The 24932-nt window shown below is 47.3% G+C and overlaps 1 protein-coding gene across 1 annotated transcript in view; it reads left to right on the plus strand.

Moving 5' to 3' along the window:
- Positions 1 to 24932, plus strand: part of LOC119405993 (uncharacterized) — a 71249-nt gene that overhangs the window by 30563 nt on the left and 15754 nt on the right. The window contains exon 2 of the mRNA XM_037672818.2: positions 22765 to 22882. Coding sequence (XP_037528746.1) covers positions 22814 to 22882 — 69 coding nt within the window. The 5' untranslated portion in view covers positions 22765 to 22813. The remainder of the gene's footprint in view (positions 1 to 22764; positions 22883 to 24932) is intronic.

Genomic DNA, 24932 nt, shown 5'->3' on the forward strand with positions numbered 1-24932 from the left:
GTCTGTTCCGGCAACGAGTCAAGCTCCTTCCCGATATTCCCAAAGCGCACGCATCCGCCGAAAACACTCTTTTCGCGCGAACCCTCCCTCCGCCTGTGCGGTCCTCTGCCTCTGACTCGCAGTAAGGATGTGCTCGCGGGGCTAAGCACGTGCGATGTGCTCAGCCTGTAACTTGCAGAGCCGGTTTGCCTCTCGTTAAAGTGCGCTAGTAACCGCGTCCTCAAACTCTCGGTACCGATTTGATCCACGGATGAGCGCGACGCGTTGTTCTGCGCGTCGCCAACAGCTTTCCTGCGATGCCTTCGTGCGTGCCATGATCCGGAATGGAAAACATAACAAATTTCCAAGCTTTTAGCAGTTACTGCAGTATAGTATGACAGATATGAGCCGTCTTAATGCTAGAGAATGATGGGCGGGCAACTGAAGTCACCTAATAAAAAGAAGAGGAACAGTCTCTGTCCCCACTGGAATTTTCAAGCATCGATATTGAGGCACCTTTCGGTGCCTTCGCTAGGAACAGCAGGTGCAATCCGATGAGGCGACAACGCCGTATACTGCAACAACGCAAAATGCGTACGACAAACATCCTCACACAGTGCACGCTTACTTTGTCCCTGGGTTAGCGCAGTGGTTCATTCTGTACTATGATGTACACGACATGCGCTGAAAGCTGCTTCTGTGCGGGAACGCTCATCGCGCCGCCGATCGTCGTAGACGAGGAACAGCGCTCTCAATGCGTTTTTTTTTTTTTTCGGGCTTCTAGTCGCGCTACTGCAAATTGCTCGATCACTGTGCTCCATCCCTCTCTCTCTCTGTGTCTCGCTCTTTCCCTCTCTGTGTTTCTTTTTGTTTGTTTGTTTGTTTGTTTGTTTGTTTGTTTGTTTGTTTGTTTGTTTGTTTGTTTGTTTGTTTGTTTGTTTGTTTGTTTGTTTGTTTGTTTGTTTGTTTTTGTTTTGTTTTTCCTGCATGCTGTCACTCGAGAACATACCAGCCGGTATTTCCTACCGCAAGGGCTCCAGAAAACGACGATGGGGGAAGATATTCCAATCAACTATGCCACAATATTACAACACTACCGACTGGAAAGAAGACAATATCCACTTTCGCATCCAAAATTAAGCAAGGAAGAAGCCACCGCCCTCAGCAGACTACAAACGAATACATATGTGCACGGAATTCATGCACCGTATTCACACCACAAAATTCGCATACTTATGCAGATTTTCTGATGTACCGGACACCCTCCAACATACGGTGTTGGTGCGCCCGCACGGATGAAGTTTCAGGACAGCCAGCTGCGAGCGACCGAAGGAACGTTGGGGGCAATGTGAATGGCACAGAGCTCGGAGGATCAGCGAAGTCGGGTGGTCCAAGCACGAACCGCGGCATTAGAGAAAGATTTTGTGGACTGTGAGAGCCGCCCACCTCAGCGAAGAAAGAACACTTTCTCGCTGCTTTTAAATACAAACGTTTATCCGTCCTCCTCCTCCTCTTGCAAACTTGCGTTTTGACGTGACTAGTGGTAGTAGTAGTAGTAGTAGTAGTAGGTAGTAATATTAATTACGCCGATCGTGATGGCGACTGTGTTGATATTGACTACGGAGTAGTAGTAAATTTACGATTTATTCGATCCCTCACGTGCGGACTCACCCCCATGATTACTCAGCTCGTTGATGATAACGAAAGCATCTCGTGTGCACTTTATTACTTGGAAAGGGTCACATTAGCTGCTATCGATAGCCCTTAATTCCTTCTTCGTGGAACGTACTGACGTCGCAGCTATCAGTCACCCACTCAATTGTGCCTGTCTAATCTCATCTGGCACAAGTGGAAGGGCGTGTATCGATAGATGAGGTCACATGCTTTCATTTCATATCAACCACATGACTCTCCGGTATAATGAACACTCCCTTCCATAAAGGCGGGCCTTTTGTTGTCAAACAACTAGCGCAAACGCGTTCATAAAACACTTCTGGCTTTCATTTTCAAGTAATACACGTGTAAACGTGCACCCTCGCCCGTCTTAATAAAGCTATACAAAGTTATAACGAACCAGATATTATTTAGCAACCACTGCACTTTTTCTTGTCAATTTCTTTACTGAACGTACCTAAGTCTTAGCGCAACTGATCATTTTCAGTATTTCTCGTTCTCCACAACACACTGATTCACGCAGCTGAATTTTTTTTTTATAAAAGTTGGAGTAATGTTTAAAACTTAATTTTAGAAAAGTTTCCTGTAATGTTGAAGATACTTTCATTTTTTTATAGGGCTGAAAACCCCCTTGCGGTTGTTGACGTTGATCTGAAGGTCTCAACTATACAGCGCCTTCGGTAGCTACGTCGGGGCTATAGGGAACTTAAACTTCAAAAACTATTTTCGAAAACTATTCTGTCTCACTTTGGCTCCGCCTTCGTATAGACACAGCCTATGAATGTTGCCTGAACTGTGTATTATTCAAAGGAATATTATGCCTGGCTTTTGATTTCACTTCCACTACGTATGTATTTAGAAAATGAATAAAAGTGACCGAGTCGGGAAAAAAGAAAACGGTGCGAGTGCGCACTTCTATGTATACTCAGTGGAGGCTGCGTGCAAGCAAAGGATGCATCAAAAACAATTTTTTTGTTTGTGTTCATGAAATAATTTATGTGAGCACGCATTTTCAGCAGTGTTCATCAAATAATTTATTAATACTGCTGATACTGCGAACGTAAAGCAGACAATACGAGCGAATGGTAAAGCAGGTCCGCAGTAAGCCTTAACGCGTTAATGTCGTGAGCATTCGCTATTACTTTATGTATATTTTCCACAAACTTCTGGTTAACCTTCCTGCTTTCCTCTGCACTCTCTCTCTCTCTCTCTCTCTCTCTCTCTCTCTCTCTCTCTCTCTCTCTCTCTCTCTCTCTCTCTCTCTCTCTCTCTCTCTCTCTCTCTCACCACCGCCGCACGTTACTTGAAGTGGTCCTTGAAGCACAGCGAATAAAGAAACGCGCCAAAAAATATATGCGATGGGCATTAGCAGGGCTTAATAAAGGCAGCCTCAAGCTTCTTCCAGAATGTTCGTTAACTGCACTTCTCTTGGGTCCTACAGCACTGAGCGGAATACGTAAATGGTCTGTCGCAATTGAGCCGCGCTATCTCGCACGAGAGTGGCAATCTTCCAGTTTTATCACTTTACGCCATACATTTCCGGTGCCAACCGGCCTGAAGCGGGCAGATAACGAAGGCACTTCACTTACGCGCACGCTACGTTTTTCATTACACGCGCGTGCCGTAACAATGGCAATGTTTGAATGCGAGCCTTTTAATCGGTCCGCGTACGGACGACCGATCAAACTGTTTCGACTTGGACGTCTTTGCCTGAACTAGGCGTCGAAGTGGATGAGATTCTGTTATTAAAAAGCACGTCGATCATACATATAGGGCGTCTTTTTAGGGGTAACAAATTTATTTTTCTTAGTCACCTGCGATATGTTGCCCAATTCTGCTCTTTGATATGTATGACTCTAAAAAACAGGCGTTATTTGCCCTTGAAATCAAAAAGCATAATTATATAATTACTCAGAAATTCGCGAACTACTTCCAAAATTATTCCCTCATGAAACACTTCCAATTTCCGAATTGCAGCCGGTGCATTGTCAAATTGAAACGCGATACGCGGAGCGCGTGGCAGCCGGCGCATGTTGCGCCACAGGTGAGCGTTGTTTCGCATGGCGTGGCCCTGGAATGCAGAGTTTTGAAGACATGGCATGCAGCGCTACGCCAGCGCCACAAAGAGTCACAGACAACTGAGCGGCTGTCTACCGGATGCAGTCACCATGCGCTACGAACGCTCGCACCCCCACCGTGCAGCGCGTCAGCTCGCTTTCACTAGCGCTCCCACGTGCCTCTACAAGAGCCCGAAGCCACGCGCTCCGAGTATCGCATTTTAGTCGCCAAACACTGTACATGCACCCTTGCAATTTTAGGTGCGAAGCACCTTATGCGCTCGGGCTGTCGGCGCCTCCTGTCGTCGTAGTCCGTCACGGTAAAGCAAGAGGCAGATAAGACGGCGCGCTCGCTCAGGAAAAGCTCCGTTTCTGCGATGGGCGCTGGACGCTGTCTGTAGCAACGAGAGGACGCTGTCCTCTCATTGCTATAGACGTGTCCCTATGGGAAACACCGGTGCTTCGCACCTCCCCAGGTTTCACGTTAGTGGAGCCGTTTCAATGCCAGCCAGATCAACGCCACCTAAAGAAACTTCGTCAAGACCGGGAAATTCTACCGCATACGTCACACAACGTCAGCGGCAGTGGGCTGGATTTTTTAATAATATCGCGCGAGCGTTTACCCCTGGACACGGTAGGGCCTAATATAGGCGAGAACTAACGAGATTGCCCACATGATGCCCAAGCGCAGAGAGCACACTACGTCTACTATACGGTGTTTGCTTGGAGATGCATGCACAATATCAACCTCATATGTGCGATGATGTGTTCGGAAAGCCGGTGTGACGCTGATTGTAGTATCGCTCATCTCGTTGCTTCTCGACGATATTAGAAACTACCGTATCCTGGGGTCGACGATCGCACGATATCATTTAAAAATTGCGAGAGTGTACGTTCCCAAAATGGTGTTGCCGACATCTGCGAGCTTCAGTGCATAGAGAGCCGCTTTATTAAATAATAATGAAAGTACTGGTCGAGTTGCTCTGACGACGTTATAACAATGCGCAGAGGCGACATCCAGGCGTAAAAATGTATGCGAGGCAACAGCTGCTGCTGCTGCTGCTGCTGCTGCTGCTGCTGCACAGCAGAAACAGCCCCTTGGTAGACTTGAGACGACGCTGGCTCGCTGAGGAACTCCGGAAGCCGAGTCGTAGTTCTCGCATCTTGATGACGTATGAAATGAGACTAACCGAAAACCGTCGGTATCTGCCAGCGTCCTGTGAAATGATTAGATGCTTCTAACTTGGCGTTACTGTCTTTTTTGTGTTTAAATGAACGTATACACCACAGTACGCATAGTATACTCAGTAGGAACGCTAATCTGTGTATACGTGCAACGCACAGCAGCCGACTGAGCTGAACGCGATGGTGAGTACTTTTGGCGGCGTCACTCTTGCATCCAAACGGTACTGTTCGTGCGAAAGACACTCCAACCCCTCCGCATGGGGGTCCGCATGCAGATCCGCATGCGGGTCGGTCGCGCACGCACCGTCGACTACCGTGACAGCACGATGGGGATGTCGCCCATGAAAGGAACGCACGTTGAGTGCCCGTAGACTTGATGTCGGAATAAAAGTAAGTGAACAGAAGTGCATTTCTGCGTAAATATTCATCGCACTTACCTCGAAACTGGTGCCACTTTTAAAATTCATTCCAAGTGAATTTGCCTTGTGAACTCACTGGCTTCAATTTCCGTAACTTAAAGTAACGTTTATTAGTGAAAATAGTTAGTGAATTGTGTGTTCCGATCGCTTTGTGAATAATATCCACCACATTGAGCAGACGAGCGCAAGACTTAGGTTTATGTCTATCAACCGACTGGTTTTATCACGCAGCTACAAGGGAAACCCAGTGGATTTTCTTTATACCTTCGTGCTACAAACGGGCGAATGAAATTCTTTTACTTGTGTCCTGCGGGTCTGCGCCTCTGTGGATCCCCCTTTCACCCAATAATAATAATAATAATAATTGTTGGGGTTTAACATCCCAAAACTGCGATATGATTATGAGGGACGCCGTAGTGGAGGGCTGTTGAAATTTTGACCACCTGGAATTCTTTAACGTGCACCTAAAGCTAAGCACCTAAAGCTTCAAGCATTTTCTCCGCCATCGAAAATGCGGTCGCCGCGGCCGGGATTCGATCCCGCGACCTTCGGGGCAGCCGTTCACCCAAGAGGAAATGATGAAGCTTATTAAGGCCGAGGACCAGACCTGTGAAATCCTGGCTACCCAGAGGACCCGCGAGAGGGCCGTCAGGTTTGACCTGATGGTCTCAGAGTGGGCCTATTGCCGGGGGACGTTGAGTTTACTCGTGTCTATTGTGGGCCGAATAAATTGCTTTCACTCACTCACTCACTCACTCACTCACTCACTCACTTTCATGAACCTTTCTCAACATTAATGTCTTCTTCAAACTATTTATCCGAGTACTCTTGTGCCATAAGTCACGAGTTATGGGCGTCGTTTTTTTTTAACACGAAAGTGTTTTATGCCGGGGTCCACCACGGCCCCACTGACACATTTCCGTCACGGGTATGACGTTGTAAAATATAAAGACTAACATATGGCAACGAAAAGAGTAAGAAAAAGTTCCGACACCGGGAGTCGAACTTCCAACCTCTCGATCGCCAGCGCGCAGCGCGGAACGACTCCGCTACAAATGGCATGTTCTCTGCTACGCTAACGGCGAGCTATTTATGTACACCATTCGCCGGTGGCGGTACTCAGAGAATGGCGGTACAGCGTGTTTTCGTTATCACTAGCGAGATGGCGCGAAGGACTCGAAGAGCGCGCTTTAAAAGTCGTCCCCCACGCGGATTAGCGCGCGCCTCGACAGGGCGTGGTCGCTCGTGCGGGCGCTTATCTCGTGATCTCGGTGGTTTGTACCTTTTGCGCTCAGCCTGCAAGTTTCCGTTGAGAGCACGAAGGTCACCTCGCTCACTGCAGCGGCCTCTTTTGCGAAAGGAGCGCGCTGCTCACACAGAAATAAGTTACAACTGTGACAGTTCGCGCTCATCCTGTGCATGTTCGTTCCGCGCGTCCTTTCTGCTTGAGTAGCGCATTGCGAGTTTCGAGCGGCTTGCCGTTCTTCGAGTAACATTACGATTTGATGCTGTAGCATTCATTCCTTCGCGCTTGGGGCGAAAGGATGCACAACAAACGCTCAACTACGTCTGTGAAGACACGTTTCACTTTCGTGTTATACCGATTCCTATGACAGAGGGATCAGCCATGTTTTTTTATCATTATAAACAAGTTCCTTTGTACGAGATTTCAGCGTGACAACCACGTTATTCTCCGAATATGTAGACGGACCGTTGGTAAATTTGGTAAAGATATCACTTTTACGTAAATGGCTGTATTTTTTTTTTTTTTTTGCTGGCGCCGAGTATTTTTGCGAAGTCTATATTTTTGCAAAGTATGGTATCTGCCTATAGCCACATACTACACTGCGCGGGTTTGACCCTCGGCCACGGCGGCGGCCTTTCCATGGAGGCGAAATGCAGGAACGCCCGCGCACTTAGATTAGCGTTCACGTTAAAGAATCATAGGTGGTCAATATTAACTCAAACTTTCCCACTATACGGCGTGCCTCACAATCAGAGCGTGATTTTCACACGTAAAACCCCCAAATTTAATGACTTTTGTTGATTTATGTGAACTCGTCAGTACATAAACGCGCAACACGCAACAGCAACAAGCAAGTGTCCAACAAGCAAGCATCGGGGCGCAAGCATCGATGTGATATACTACGCTTGTGTACCAAGATGCAGGATAAAACATGCGCCGTGTGAACCTCCCACACGCGCATTGATGGGAGCGTAAACTGACCTTATCTTCGAAGCCTGTGACGTCAGTCACGATAAGCTTAGACCAATGGGAAGGATATGCAGTTCATTGTTTGATCCAGAAGCCATCCGGCCAAGGTGATTGATCATCCGTATCGGAAGAATTCTTGACGTTATCTGTCAACAGGAAAAGCCATGCTCATACCCACCAGATAAGAACGACTGCTGCGAAGTATTTCTCGTATACCGTCGTCGTCTTTGCATCGCGATGAACACATATGTCATTCCTTTGCATTAAAAACATAATTCAAAAATAAATTATAACCCTTCTAAAGTTCCTTATAGCACAAAAGTGGTCAGAACGTAACTTTCATACATTTATCGGTATAAACGTTATAGCTTTCAAATTCGTGTTCCATTGAAACACTCTTTCCATCCAACCGCCACGGTGGTCTTGTGGTTATGGTGCTCGACTGCCGGCCCGAACGTCGCGGGATCGCATCCCGGCCGCGACGGCCGCATTTGGATGGAGACAAAATGCTAGAGGCTGGTGTGCTATGTGATGTCAGTGCACGTTAAAGAACACCAGATGGTCCAAATCTCCGGTGACCTCCACTGCGGCGTCCGTCGTAATCATATCGTCGTGGTTTTGGGACGAAAAACCCCGACAATTATTATTATATTACTCTCTCCATCCAGTGTTCTCACTCAACTTCAATGCGTCCTATTCGCTTCCCAACGCGTCAACGACATATAACCTGCCACAATGAAACATGGCAAGAAATAAAATTTAAATAACCGGTAACGATGCTCAGTTGAGTTGCTTTTCGAATTCCGCACAAGATAACCAGAGAGCCTAGACCTTTCATGTACAGCCGCCCAAATCTTTATCGTGCGCGAGCGCCGACTTTTTTGTGCGTCAGCGCCGTACGACGGGGCCAAGTTGCAAACAGGGCGAGAGTAAGCGCATGCCCACGAAGCGCGCTCAGCTGGGCCCATCGTCTGCTTGGCTGTTCCTTCGTGAGGACGTCACTCTGCGTTGACTCACTTCAGACAAACAGGCAGCGCGTCTTACTCGTATCTTATATTCCGAAGATCAGCAAGCAACCGCGAAAATGAAATCCGCAGATACGTCACACGCACCCGCGCACGAGATAAGCTGACAAATGTGGATCGTTCATTTGTGATATGGCGACGCAAACGCTTTTTTTTTTCCTTGTAAGAGGGGCGTTTACTCTCGCCCTGTTTGCAACTTGGCTCCGTCGTACGGCGCTGACGCACAAAAAAGTCGGCGCTCGCGCACGATAGTTAAAGATTTGGGCGGCTGTACCTGCCTGCCTCTGCCAACTCTCAAACGTCTACAGGATGTTTATGATCCCTACCTGAATGTTCTTCACAACTCGTAATCATTGTTTTCTTGCGAGCTTTACGCTGCGTTAACATAGCGTCGCACATTGCACAAGTCGTTTTCTCCTTCTTTATCTTTCAGCTTACATTGTGTTTTGTTGTGTGCGAACTGTATGTATAATTATCCTTCTATATTTCCTCTGTTTTGCTAAATTATTTTGCGTATTTTTGTTTTTATTTACATTTCCTTTTTTTATTTCCTCTTTCAGGTCTTTACTGCATTGTTTATTATCAGGATTTTTTTTTGCGTGTACCAGTACGATGGCATTACGGCTGTTTCTCGGCCTCGCAGCCGAAGGCATGGCAGCTGACGCGTTTTTGTCTTCTTATCGCATGACCTTAAAAGCATGTACCATACTTCTCGATCTTATTTGGCTGAATTAGTGTCATGAACTTGGGTAGCTCTCTTCTTCTCTCAATGCAAGTGCTCGCTATTTGTCTTTTCGTTGTCAAACGCAGCTTTTATTTCTCTTTTTCCGGCTGCAGCTTATTTCTAAAATCGCGTCATTGAAGTACGTCAGGCATTATATATTAACGGCCGCTAACTTCAACCTGGCATGAAGAAAAAGAAGTCTAGCGAGTTCCACGCCGTGAAAGCCGTCGGACAGCAAAGTTGTTGCCCATTCATTCGGTCCCCTCAAGTCTCTTCTTTGGCTTTGCCCCGTTACTTCTAAGTCATTTCTTAGTTGTTTTAACAGCGGAGCTGCTTAAGCCGGACTTAATCTGTCCAACGCGAACAAAAAAAACTCCGCGCCGCAATGACGTGCCCGCGCGTTGCCTAGCAACTGGTTGCACAGCTGTGCATCTGCTTCGCTACCCCATGGACGGCTCCGCCACCAGCCCGCCTGCTTGGTCACTGCGCATAACCGCTCGGTCGTGCCAGACGTGACGCAACGGGCAACTGCGCATGCGCTCCTTCGTTCCGTATAAAGCCCGCGCGTGGCGGTGGGGCGCCAGACGCAGACATGGGGAGACCGAAGAAGGTTCGAACTGCCATTGAAGAAGCTGCTTACTGGGAATCGCAGCGCGCTGCCAAGCTAGCCGAGCGAAGCGGAGCAGACGCTACGACGTAGTACGTCGTAGCGTCTGCTCTGTACGTTCTCTCCGTTTCCGCCATTCACGACGTAATACGGCCGAAACGGTGAGGCGACTGTCCTGGACTCGACTGGAACTTGGCATCACTTCGTATAACTTAGCATCCCTTGGCATCACTTCGTATAACTTGGCATCACTTGGCATTACTTAGCATCACTGCGTATGGCCAGGATCAGCCAGGAACCGATCAGCTCCGCTGTGCCAGCCTTGCACCACTAGTGCAAGCTGCGCCCGGCTTTTTTTTTTTTTTTTAAGCTAAGTCAGGCCCTTAGTTCCAGTCGACAGATCTGGTCGGTGTGGGCTACCCTAGGCTGTTCTTTCTTTCCGCTAATGATTTTCCTGTCACCCCCTGTCTAATTTCTTCAATTTCAGGGGTAACAGCTCCCCTCTCAATCCACTGCTTGAATCGCCCGCCTTACGTAAGCTTCATCACGTGACCCCCTTTCCCTCTCCTACTCTCAACGGACCCATTCCTCTCCAACCTGGTCAGGTGACCTTTTTTATCGTGACCACGCCAACGATGCCGACGGCACAGGGTCCACATAAACACCTTCGCTGTAAAAGTGTAAAGTGTTTGGTGTGCTGGCGGAGTAAAAAAATACTGTAATGCGATGAACAGAAGGTGCGTAGAAGGTTCCTCGAAATTTAGCCCAAGCTATAGGTTTTGTCTTATCGACCTCAAATCTCTAGTAGTCTTGTATTTCATTTGGTCACCAGCTCCGGGCTCTAATCTGTTCTATTTCGACAACTTCATTCAAGCGTCTTAGGGTTGCGCATGGTTTGTGTTCGTATGCTCGTTTCTTTTCCTCCTGCTGTATAAAGGTCTATCTCCTTCCATGCGGTCAGTCCCGCTCGTGAGTATGTGTCACATGTTAAGGCAACAACAACATCGCATAATGCGTAGGAGAGATAATCGCTTTTCTAATAGAAAAGAATGCGTGCCAAGATAAGGAAAACGTAGTCGATGACGGCAGAGATTTTTGATGGGGTAGCGACGAAATTACGAAGACAGAAAGAGGGAGAGATACGAGAGGGAGGTTAACCGAAATGTAATCATCTGGTTTGGTGCTGTGCGCTGGAAGGGGAGAGAAGCAGTAGTGTGTGATGGAAACACACTCGTGCGTTTCCATCAAGCGGCCGTGGTACTGTCGTCTCGAGTCGAGATAGTCCAGATGGGAGCAAAGTCGAAGAGGCAGGTCCAGTCGGGGCAGACGTGTGTGCTGCAAAATTGGCGCATTCCAAAAGGAAGGCATATAGTGTGGAGCCGGGTGGCACAAAACCGAGGTATACTTGGAGGTCCTTGCTTCCCGCATAAAATGGGAGGAGCAGCGGAAACAGATGGTAACGTAACATTGTGATGAGGTCGTGCCTTCCGCACAGGCTCACTCGCATTGTCTCGACCAGCGTCCGCAAGCGTCATTGATCATCTGGCTTCTCCCATGCCGTAGCCGAAATGTCGCGTAATATTTGCCTCACGAGCCTTGTCTCTTCTGTCTCTATTCCGTTTCCTTTCTGTGCAGCATATTTCCGGCGGCGGTCTTGCGAGGTCTCGGTTTCCCGAGCATCCTCGCGGTCGCTTCGCTGCTGGCTGTATTCTGTGTGCTACGCGGGGCCCCTATACCTGACTTTGCAGTGTAGGCCCGCGACGGGATAAGCGAAACCGGCGACGTGGCCTTTATTTGCTGTAGGCTACTCTGTGACAAAGAGCGTGAAACTTTTCTTTTGGTTTTCTGTTGCTTTCATCACGTTCATTTGAGTAGTGTTTTCTTTTTTTTTTTTTTTCGGGCAAAATCGCGCCGTATGTGGTTTGCGCATGGTGCGTGTTTGTTCGCAATGTCCAAACATGCTGAAAAGCCCTTGAAAGTCTGCTTGCACCTGAAGAAATTTCTCACGGCGCCTCAATGAGCGTACAACTTTGGAAACATTCCCGCACATTCTTCTCAACTCATTTATAAAATTCATCTTGATACTCCCATAGAGCTCATGCACATTATGGAAAGAATATTGGCAATTGCTTACAAAGTGTACAAGTATACTTCTAGATATTTCACACATTGCTGTGGACAAGTAATTATATTCTGAGTGACTCGCCCACGTCTCGAGAAAATACAGTCGCTTCCAGCACTATCTCGTCAAAACAGCTTTGCTGTAAAATTAGAATGGAATCTGGAAGGTCACCGAACCTGGAAGGTCACGCTTGCATGGTACACAACATATTATCGTGTTTGATCAACACTTGAATGTGTTCTGCGCCGTTCTCAGCAAAAGACGTTTCAGTCAAAAATATAAGGCCTTGTTTGCAAGCTCCAGAGCAACGTATGCTTTGATAACAGTGTGTTGGCGCGCTGAGGTGAAACCCGCGTTCTACAGGGGCCAAGGAGACAATCTATTCACCCTTTATGGCACCAGTTTGCTTTATCGGTTGCAACATAGATGACAGCAATGAACCCCTTGCTTCGAGTGTTTAGCTTGCGTCTGCCTGGGTAACTTATTCACGGTCAATAGACGCAATAACTAGTTGGCGGACTTATTATGTCCGGCTCCTGAAATGCTACGTAGTACGTCGAAGTGCTTATCGGCGCATACCGTCGCAAAAGCCATAGACTTGCTGCTCCCAATGACCATTACAGGCTTGTGTAGATTGCAGCCCGAACAAGTGACGCACGAGTGCGTGAAGTAACTCGTTGCCGCTTTTCTCGAGTGATAGGGGAGAGTGCATAGCTGCGCACATTGCCCTTGATAACGCATTCATACATAAGTGTGCAAGCGGAAAGCGTGCACCTTTCTCGCTTATTTATCTCAGCGACGTCGCGTGGCTTTGTAACCTTGCAGGTAGAAAAAGTGTCGCAGCCTTTGCACGGCTGCCAACACTTGCGCTCGACAAAGTGTACAGCGGACAGTCTTTGTCAGAGCAAGACGCGATAGGAGCGTTCAGGCAAGCTTATCAGCGTCCAAACAAAGTTGCTTGTTTTGTTCAAGTGAAGTTCACGATGTATCTACAGGGATTGTTGGAAAAAATACGAAGAGCCCTTCCCACATATTAAAAATCGCACCCGGAATCTCCTCTGGGAGTCATCTAAATTATGCGCGAGCGCTGTTTTTTTTTTTTTTTGTTTAATTGAGAGAAGCACCGCGAAAGAACCTCGAGGCGGAAAAGCGCGGTTGCAACATCTAAATGTTGAGCGAGAAAAGCATCAGACGACGAAAAGGCGGCCAATAGTGCGCTCTTTGTTCCCAACGACGCCCAGTATCACACGCTTGCATTTCCGCGCTTGTTCTACGTTGCGGCCTGGGACGTCGTTGTCGGACGGCATTGGCACAACGTCGTTCCTTTCTTGCATGCACTTGGCAGCATCTGGAACGCCCTATACGGAAGGCGCATCCGGCGACCACTGAAACGCATCGGGAATGTGGTTGGCATCAAATTTTCGCAAAATCGGAATTTTTCTGATGCCCACAATGTCTGAAGTCGGCTTTACGTGTTAGCCAAAAGAGGGCTTTTATTCCACCGTCACCAAGCATTTCAACAAAGCCCTCACAGAATGTGTTCTCCTTTTGCATTGTTTACATTGTTTTGTACCACCGGGTACAACACGTTCGTATAGTTCAGGCATTTCCACCTTTTGCAAGCGTGTCTTGCCAAGACGGTAGAACACTCGGCTTCTGAGCGTGGGGTTGTAGGTTCGAAAATAACCAACGCCAATGCTTTTCCTTTCGAAGTTATTTTGTTTTATGCATCAATTTTTTTATAGCAGTCCGTATTACGTGACGGACGGACGGGCGGGCAGCTTCCATCGTTGGGTCGGCATAGAAACGCTTTCGTATTTCAAACGTGACCTCCTTAACAGCAAGTTTGGTGTTCCCAATTGCAAGTGCATGTGATAAATTTCCAGAAAATATGCTTAGTAATTAATTGTTGTTGGGGTTTAACATCCCAAAACCACTATATTATTATGAGGGACGCCGTAGTGGAGGGCTCCCGAAATTTCGTACACGGGCCGCAATAATTTTTGCCGCCATCGAAAATGCGGGCGCCGCGGCCGGGGTTCGATCCCGCGACCTTCGGGTCAGCAGTCGAGCACCATACACCAACGTGGCGGTTTTAAAAAGATGCTTATAGGGATTGGCGCTTAGAGAATGGCGTCGTCCATAGCTGTAGATACGTTGCTGTGCGAGTTCCAGTCGCCTTCAGCCTTGTTTAGCCCGATAAATAAAGCAGGTATTCTTAAGAGCTAAAAATGTCGCTATACTCTATAAGATGTGCTCGGGTGTGAAAGCTGGCCAGTCATACACGTGCTCATTATGCGACAGTGAAATCGCTCAATATGGAACTAATAAGACATTCGTGCAAGGAGATAGCATCGTGCAGTTTTGTGGCTCTTTTGGGACATGTCACAAAACACATGCACGCTATGAAGATTAAATCGCAGGTTCATAAGTGCTAAATTTACCATGTCGTGCGTGAAAAAGAACAAACGTTTTACATATCTTCCACTTTAGCGCGTTTTAAATCTGTGTATCATTATTTTTCGTGAGTTTGCGTATACCATCTGTTTGTTTATTTAACACGGTCGACTGTGCTGCCGGTGAAAAGCACTCTAAGCACAACTGAAGGGGGTCCCAGTTCAGTTTCCGACCCTGGGACCTTCTCCCGTATATTCCATTTTGCAATTGAACAGCCTCACGTTCAATAAACTTTTGATGCTAATTTAATTTTAGTTCTGAAACGTATGAGCCGCATGCGTTTCGTATTCTATAAGTGCTTTAGATTAGTTCAAGCCGGAGGTGAGCCCCTTTATCGCTCATTGCATTCTCGACCATTAGCGTGTTATCGCGTTAACGCTTGCAATCATGGCGTGCATGGCTTTGCAATCATGGCGTTATCGTCAATCGAAAAGAGAAAGAGAGAGACGAAGCTCTTTAATGAATAGCATAGTCGTTAGCCAGCACATATTCGCCTACAAGTAGCGGAATGGAGAGTAAGAAAGGTCCTAGATGAAGATTACATTACCCCACTGTTCGCCTTTCGTGCGCAAACCTGCCCACTAGGAGTGCAATCGTTTCATTGCACATATCAGCCAGGAAACCAATCTAGATTTTGCGCCTACTTATACGAAGATGATAAAGTGCTAGATGATTACTGCAGGCGTCTATAATCTTTTTTTTTTAACAATAACGCGTGACCGTTGTTACGCGTCGCCATTTCCTTTGCGGGTTTCTATAGCTACAATCACGGACTTTATCAAGGAAGATTGCAGGAGTGATGGTGAAACGGCAGACGCGCTGATTAAAACAGTCAGTGCGACTGAAGGTAGACGTCAGAAGTTCGGTGACGTGACACGACGCTATTATCAGCAAGGGTTCTAGATGAGTGCATGGGGACGGAATTCTGCAAATAATAAACGTCACCGCTCGGTTTCCGGTATTCCTCTAACAGTGCAGGATTTCTCAGCCTCTAATGTGACGTGAAGGCTCCGAGATTGCAGGCCTCTGCTACCCAGGAGGCGTTGTAGAGACTGTCGATGGAGTAAGAGCCAGATTTGCGTGATCATTATGAGCGTCATGGCATATCTTTTGACACCGTACCGCAACAGTGGTGAAGGGTTAAGTGGAAACTGCCGATAAGAAGACGTCCTCCGAATTTCACCACTGATCAAACTAACATCATATTCAGCACATTTTGGCACAAAAGTTCCGTGAGTGTGTGTTCTTGCACATCTATGTCACTGTTTCCTTTATCAGTGTTTTTAAATGACAAACATAAAACAAGAGAGAAAATACGTGGAGCTTAACCAAAGAGAAAGTCTGATGTGCTACCCTAGAACAAGGGGGCACACTGGGGGTGACGGAAGCCAACTGGAACATAATTATTGATACGAAAGTGTTTTATGTCGGGGTCCACCAAGATTTCACTGACGTATTTCCGTCACGGATATGATGTTGGTAAACCCATGACCTCCTGTTCCGCGACAATAAGGGCCCGGCGCTCTATCGACTGCGCCATCGAGGCACATGCACGAGGTGCCACAAACGCGCCCTATATCTCTCACACGTTCTCTCTCTCAAGGTGTCGAGGATAGGGGGGGGGGGCTTGGCGGTGCTAGTGTGCTTCAATGCGAGCGCGCATCAAGGTACCTTAGGCGGGGCGGGGCGGTGCCTCCGTCTGTGAGCGGTGAAGTGAAGTACTGCGTCGTGACACTAACGAGGGAGCGAATTGGCGACGACGCAGTCAGAGCGTCTCGATGTTAGCGAGGAACGCTGGCCGCGCTAGCATCGAGAAGTCGCCATATACGCAGTTACGTGCTTTGCCTTTCGCTTCGTGTTAGCGTGTGACGGCTCATTGTCGTAGTAGCGCGGCTTCCACATGCACCAGCGATGTTTCTCCGCGGCCTACTGATTCGAGTGTGATAGCTACAACTAATAAAACTGCTGCAATAAGCACCGCAGAAAGGCAACGATGTCGATGGGCAAATGTCGTGCCTTCGTGAAGCGAGACAGAAGCCAGCGGCACGTGGAACTCCTTCGAGACTCAAGCTACGAATCTCTGCCTCCCGTGTTGCTGAAGCACAATGTGGATAGTGTATGCATGAGCCCAGAGGTTGCCCTATAACTCGAAAGCGCACACCCTGCTGTGTCTCTCCTCAATTAACAACGCTTTGAAGAAGTGCATATCGAGTACCAGTGTTATTATACGCTTGTTGATGCCATCTTTGCGTGGGATCCACGCGCTTTGTGCAGGTATATGTTAACAACTTCAGCGACCATAACGGTTAAATCATGATCATGGGCGTCAGCCGTCGCGATGGAGATGTGGCACTAGGCGTCAACGTGGGTGCATCCACGTCAAACGGTGCTATAGCTTCCAAACACCAAAAGACATTGTACAAGCTCTCATAGATCAATGCACAATGAACAGTCAGCTACTTCTGTGAAGACACGTTTCACTTTCGTGTGATACTGATTGCTATGACAGAGGGATCAACCATGTTTTTATGTCATTTCGCGTTTGAGATACGATAGATACGTCACAAAATGTTCAGGGACATTGGTGGGAGCGATACAGACATCGGAAAAAAATGCCACATTACTGCCGCGAATAGCTCTAAGTCCGGAACGTTGAGAATCAAAGCGACTTCTGAGCTTGACCTCCGGAGATTATGCGTCAATCATAATATAACTGTTGGGGTTTTACGTCCCAAAACCACAATGAGATTATGAGGGACGCCGTAGTGGAGGGCTCCGGAAATCTGACCGTCTGGGATCCTTTAACGTGCACCTAAATTAAGTACATGGGTATCTAGCGTTTGGCCTCCACCTAAATGCGGCCGCCGCGGCCGGGATTCGATCCCGCGACCTTTGAGTCAGCAGCCGAGCACCATAACCACCAAACCACCATGACGGTGGTTTGGTGGTTACCAATCCACCATGGGAGATCGGCCATGAAACGGGTGGTACCTTGTTTTAGAAATGAAATCGTTTTATATTCTAAATATGTTTAGAAAAAGATAGTTTACGTAATAACTTATTGATATAATCAAAGAAAGGAAATAATAATGACAAACCAATATTGTTGAAAATTAGGCTGAAGTTAGCTAACCTTAACACTCAGTTCGTTTTGTCACACGTAGGAAATCATATAGGGCTTCGCAAACGTTCCTGTGGCTAAAATCCAGTACGGTAGTACAAAAGGAGAGGACCACCAGAAGTGATAAATTTAAGCCTATCCTTCGGAGGGGTTTGTCTAGAAGTCTTTTTTCTTTGATTCGTAAACAATCTTCATGTTAAAAATAAATGATGCAGAGATTCACTGTCATTGCAAGAGGCATAGAGGTAACTGCACCAGACCAGACATGTGTATGTAAAAGTTCAGTGGGGGGACTCGGCATTGTAGCCTGGTAATTAATATTTCTGCCCTTCTAGTGGAGCACCATCGATTTTTCCAAGGATAATTAAGATGAGGAAACTCAGACGCTGACAGAGGAGACTTAGCGAAGTTATCCGATGTGGCAAACTTTTAAGATCTCGCCGCAGACACAAACGCCAACGTCGGCAGTATAGAAATTATGGGACCATCGTATGATGCTACTGCGAGAGCATCCGCATATTCATTGAGGGTTAAACCTTTGTGACCTGTTACCCACAGATAAGAGAATAGAATACTTCTAAGTTATTTGAAAAATTAGGTGCAGTTAATGAAGAACACAGCCTGTCAGAATGACTGCTTCTGATATAGATAGGGGTAATTTGCGTAAAGCTAGGGCAATTGCAAGTAATTCCGCTTGATAAATAGGCGTAAAATCAGGTAAACTAATTGAAATAGACCAGTACAGAGATAATGATGCAATTCCCACTCCTGCCTTTTCTTCACAAACTGAAGCATCAGTCGCTGTCACGATGTTTGTTTCTAAATTTGACAATGGTCTTCCAAGATGTCATTTAAGTATCTATTGGACACATGCTTGCAATTCTTGGGTAATATATCGTCAAATTCTATTCTGATTGTTTGCACAGATTTGTTTAGTATAAGTACTTCACGGAAGTGCACTTGTAATGTTTCCAAGAGTTTCTGTGCGAAAATGACATGTGGACACCGTAATCTAGACCACTGACGGTTAAAAAAGGACGTCGTCTGATTATTAAAAATATACTGCCACCTCCTCTGAGGGGATGCATATATCTTTAAGAAGGTTCACACTGTTAGGATGTGGAATTGTTTAAGAAGAGAAGGCAGGCGCGATTCTTTATATGTTAAATTTAGGAAGTACAAGTCATAAACGTAATGATTCGCGTTCTAGAAGAATTAGTGGCCGAAGTTCGTAAGCAGGATCATCAGAAAACAAGACGCAGCCGAACTCTAATATCGGGCGAATATACATATAATAAATGATAATGAGCGCACTGTAAACCTGAACGCTTGCTGCTGAGTCTACGAAGCATCCCTACCGCACGTTCTCCTTTAGCTGCCATATTAACACGAAAGTGTTTTATGCCGGGTTCTACCAAGACTTTAGGGACGTATTTCCGTCACGGATATGACGTTGATAAAATGGACGCTAACAGATCAGGAAGAAAAACTCCCCCACCGGGAATCGTACCTGCGACCTCTTTTTGCACCACGATGATAAGCGCCCGGCGCACTACCGACTAAACTAACGACCGAGGCGAAAACAGCGCGTATATAGACGAGAACGAACGCCTCGGTATGAACAACCAACTAGCTCGAAACGTGTTATTCCAGTTTAAATTAACGAGGCAGATGAACGACACTCCACAAACGCGCCTTATATCTCTGACACATTCTCTCTCGCACGGTGCTCTCTGTTGGCGAGGCTAGACGGGGCGGGGAGGTGCCGCCGTCTGTGAGTGGTGCAGTGAAATAATGCGGCATGACACTTACCAGCGCCGATAGAGAACGATTTGGCGATGATACAGTTAAATTGTGGCCTCCGAGATTACGCGCCGGCGCGCAATCTCGGAGGCCATGATTAAAGGGGTCATGAAGCACCCCTTGGGCTGATTGAAAAAATACATCCTGCGGAAAGCTGACACGGCTATGAACTGCTCTGCCAAATATTACAGTCGTGCGCGCCGCGTAATGGCCACAAGCGGAGCGCGAAGTTGCCGTTTCCCCAGGCACCCTCTTTTCAAACAGAGGCCGGTTCTCACTCTCGTCGGTGGGCGGGGCGTCTGTCCGCTGTACGTCGCAAGAGACATAGCATGCTTATTGGCCGATAGCCGACGTAAATCGAGAGCGGCGTTCGGATCAGATGCGCTTCTTGCCGCGGGGTGCCGCCACTAGCCGGCGCCGCACTCCTCAGTACACGGTAGCCGCACTCGCGCAAGCGAATCACAGCGGGAGAGCGATCGCGTTTCATGACGCGCGCTGGCGTAACTTCTTTCCCCCATGCCATCCCTCCCTGTCTAGCTTCCAGTGCGCTCGCCGGCACGAGAAAAGAGAGAAAGCGCTGGGAGCGTGCGCCAAACCCCCGTAACTCCGCTGATTCTTGACGGATTCGAGAAATTTTTGCGGCAATCGATTCGGGAGGCAGTACACTCCGATACTGAGGCCATTAGATCATTACTTGGAAAAGTGGTTCATGACCCCTTTAAAGCGTCTCGATACCAGCAAAAAACACTGGCCGCGCTAGCATTGGGGAGTCGCCCTAGACGTAGTTACGTTCTTTGCCTTTCGCTTCGTGTTAGCGTGTGACGGCTCGTTGTTGGAGTTGTGCAGCTTCCACATGCACCAACGGTGTTTCGTCGCCGACAGTTTCGAGTGCGATAGCACCGACTAATAAAACTGCTGTGGTAAGCGCTGCAGAAAGGCCACGATGTCGACGGGCGAATGTCGTGCCTTGGTGGACCATGACAGAGGCCAGCGGGACGTGGAACGCCTACGCGCTTTCGCGGCTCGAGCTTCCAGAAGCGCAGTGTGGTAGTGTATGCATGAGCACAGGCGTAGGTTACCCTATTACTCGGGCTGGCACACCATGCCGTTTCGCTCCTTAATTGACGACGCTTTTGAATAAGCGCATATCGAGTACCAGTGTTTGTTATGTGCTTGTTGGTGTCATCTTTGCGCGGGATTCACGATACGCTGTGTCCAGGTGTACATTAAAAACTGCAGCTGCCACAACGGTTAAATCATGATCATGAGCGTTATTCGTCTCGAGGAGGTGTGCCACTAGGCGTCAACGTGTGTACATCCGCGTCAAACGGTGCTAAAGCTGCCAAACATCAATGGACATTGTACAAGCTCTCATATATCACTACACAATAAGCACTTCTTCAGTGAAGACACGTTTCACTTTCGTGTGATACCGATTTCAATGACGGAGGGATCAGCCATGTCTTTTTTTAACACGAAAGTGTTTTATGCCAGGGTCCACCAAGACTTCAGTGACGTGTTTCCGTCACGGAAATGACGTCGAAAAAATTTACACGATCAGATGGCACAGAAAAAAAAGGTTCCGTCAACGGGCATCGAGCCCACGACCGCTCGGTCCGCAACAACAGATGCCGGGCACGCTATCCACTGCACCATGGTCACAAACTCTGAATTCACAATAGCGCCTTTTATATCTACCACTCTCCCGGTTGGCGGGGTGGTGTGCCTTCTGGGAGCTGTCGTCATTACTGTGGACTCCGCGATTAGCACCTGCAAAGCGTTGCACGTCCGTCCCATTCGGCACGTTTTTATTAGAAGTTCAATTTTGTCAATGCCTTAACACACCGCGAGGTGGCGACCTAAGCCCAAGCGTTGTAAAAGCGTCGGCCTCGCTCATATTATTGTTTCGTGTAGTTTACTGCCAGAATTACAGGTGTACTATTGCTGTTTTTTTTCCTTGTACTTGTAGTATTATAATTTCTTTTCTGTAAATAAATTTGAGTATTCTGTTAGTGTTGTTTGTTGTTAGAGATGTGTTTATTCAAAAATCATTCCCTGTTACGCTTACACGGGTATTGTTATATGCTTTGTTTTTGTAAATATTTTTTTGTACAATGTGTGATATATCTTGTAAATTTGGTGCAAATATTTTCACCGGTCACTTGTTGCCATGTCATTGGTCTTCTGGGCCCTAGTCAAGCTGTTTCATTACAGCTTTTAGCCCAGGAGACCATCCAGAATGTAATGTTTTCGTTTTATTCTGGAAAATAAAGAGAATGAATGAATGAATGAATGAATGAATAGCATCACGCTAATCGAAACCAACAATAGCTCTCCGACGCGCGCCTGCCTCACCTGGCTGTAACACCGCGTTCCCCGCTCACGCGCTCGCCCCGAGAAAAACCGCGGCGGGGCTACCGGGGCGGCACGACGCGCTTTGCGTTTCCCTCTAGTCCGGCCGTGGTGTTCAATCACATTTTAACATGCCGCGGGATGGCGACCAAGTTCTGCGTCCAATATGCGACGCACTTCTGGCTATCACACCTCGTTCTCTGATTACGCTTTCACCGTTAACTACTACAGCTACCACAAGGGTTTGTTTAATCATTTAACATGGACGTTAGTCGTCGGGATTGAAATGTACCACCAATCATCAAAGTTAGCATACACGTTAAACGGTGCCATTAGCTGCCAGACATCAATATACATTGTGCAAACTCTCTTATATCAATGTACTGTAAACATTCAGTTACTACTGTAAGGGCACGCTTAACTTTCGTGTTATTCCGATTCCTATGACGGAGGGATCAACCATGTTCTTGTTTTTTTTTTTCTATACGCGGACTCCAATTAAGTTTTTCGATATAAGCGTCCCCTACATCCCTAACCAATTCCACCTGAAGTATAGGAATGCAGGCCAACAGGGCAGGTCCAGACTCAGCCTCACAACAACAACGGTGTGGTCTTCCTCTATTAGGTATCGTTTCAGCGCCCGCGCACGAGTGCCATTTTCATACCCGTGACAATATCGTGGTTTTAGCATGTAAAACCACAGCAATTATTATCATTATGTCTAGCTACCATCTTAAGCACTATTTTTCTCGCAAGTAATGTGTTAAACTACATAAGCACCGTTCTGTGCGCATCCTAATATTTGAGACACTGAGCGACCCAACTCATCTGTCATTCCGCCCAGGATTCAGAATATCCCCGTCCTTGCCGTTCACTTCACCATAAAGTATACGTTACGAGCACAATGCACTAGCTGCATTCACAAAACTTCAAAGCGCGACCGATACCAATTCTGCTGCGGCATTAAAAAACCGCACAGTAGGCAGTATCGCTAAGTGTCGTTGGCGACATCTCCTCTTCGCAGACGGGGCCTGCTGAGGCTGTGCGGACTGCAGAGCACAGTGGAGCCCAGCATGCCGACCATCGGCGCTGACCGAGGCTTTATGGCCACCACCAACGGGCTCCTCAGGATAGCCGAAATTGTAAGTAGACTCAATGCGAGTACATCCGTCCACCGTGGTCAAAGAAAAAAGAACAGAAACTACGCACTAGTGGAAACTATGCTTTCCGTCATCGCCATGTAGTATCGCGAGTATGCCGAGTGTGTGAGTGCGTAACACATGTGGTAGTATAGTAAAGTTAAACGCAGCTAGCTAGCTATCCGCGTACGCGAACAAAGGGTAAGGCGACCGAAAGCGAGAGAAAACAAACAAAGCAAAGCATTTATTGTGATTGTGACTCACACAGTGCTCACAGGCTTCTCGGAATTGTTATGAGTAACTACATCCACTGGATATTTCGTATGACCGACACGAAACAGTACCTCACAGAATTTCACGGCCATTCAAGTTTATAGGGTACGTTGTAGAGCACTGCACGGGCCCGGGCCGTCCGAAGCGCTTTCCGGCGGGCCCGGGCTGGGGTCGGGCCGGACTCGGACCCGCTCATTAAAAGGCGTAAGTCGGGCCTTCGAGCACACGCGAATGTTATGCATTCCATGGTCTAAGGTATACTGTGCCAAGCTGAAGTGACACGTATATATATATATATATATATATTAAGAGCACTAACAATGGGCCAGATCACGGTTGTTCCCATGGGAGGCATAAGGATTTCGGTCTTTTCTTCGAGGTTGACACATACGATACATTTCATTTATACTCCTTGGTATTACGTGCCAAAACCACGATATGATTACGAGGCATGCCGTAGTGGCACCGGATAAATTTCAACCACCTCGAGTTCTCTAACGTGCACCTAAAGATAAGTATATACACGGGTGTTCTTACCAGGGTGTCGGAACGGAACGAAAACCGAAAACGAAAAACGAAAAAAACTATATTTTTGACCGGAACGAAAACATATCCGAAACTTTATCTATTATTTCGTCCCGGAGTGAAACCGAAATTTTTTCAATCGTTTTTCGGTTCACGAGAAAACTTCGCAGTCCGGAACAACTGAGCTCATGCAATGTGAGCATATCTCAGGGTACAGTATTAACGCGTACCTCAGGCAGCAATTCCAAAGCAAAGATATGTTGAAATTGTGCGAAAAACGAAAACAGTGGCAACCAGAGATGTTGATATTAGCGCAAGTGGACTTTTGCGGGCCTGTCACGCAGGCCAAAGTGGAGAGGGCATTGTCGGCGCTGAAGTTTGTTACAGCGAAGGCTCTTATGAGATCAGAACAGCTGATTTTGGCACCATAGTTGCCCGCCGCCGCCCGTGTCCGTGACCACTATCGCGTGAAGTAAGAAAAAATAAAATGAGAAACAAATTTCTAGGATCGGATGGGATTTTAACCCACGCCCCCTGCGTGGCATTCGAGTCTTCCACCACAGTGCCACGCTGGTGCTTATAACTCCTTCGCAAAAATACTCTATACAGGCGTCATGTCGGGCAAGGAATCGTGTTAACATAGGTAATACAGCGCGGCAGAAGAGTAAAACGACAACCAGCCATCACACAATGCTAATTCCGCAAAGAGTGTGTGGTTTAATGCTTCCCACCCACTGCAAAGTGCTCAGCCATAGTGCATCGTCATCAGCCACAGCACAAAGCGCACATAATGCCTTACAGATGTGTAGCGGCTACCACGATTCTCCGAAGAATCACGAAAAATGACATAGTGGGAACTTCGGTACTTCAGAAAAATTACGATGATTTATGACGTAGTGGGTACCGTGCATGTGTACTTGTATCAGCTGCCCCAAGAGACTCTACAACGGGCTCTACAAAGTCCGCTCTTCCAACTTTCGCTGTGACTGTGCTGCACATTCCGCGCAGGCCTGGCAATCTTTTTATCAAAACAGCGGTTTCGCACATCACAGAGTGCACTCAGTGACGTGCTGCTTCTGAGATCGTGCTCACTCCCTTGACACAAAGCACTGAGCCCACTAAAATTGTGACTGAATTTGGAAAAAATAAATACTATGACTTTGAAGGGTATACTGGTTTGTGCTAGTTGGTAGGAATTCATATGTACAGTTACTTCCGCTCCTCTGAAGAACGTGTTTTACCCTTGTCCCGCTTT

Source organism: Rhipicephalus sanguineus, chromosome 1, assembly GCF_013339695.2.
Source record: "Rhipicephalus sanguineus isolate Rsan-2018 chromosome 1, BIME_Rsan_1.4, whole genome shotgun sequence".
Taxonomy (NCBI): Eukaryota; Metazoa; Arthropoda; class Arachnida; order Ixodida; family Ixodidae; genus Rhipicephalus; species Rhipicephalus sanguineus.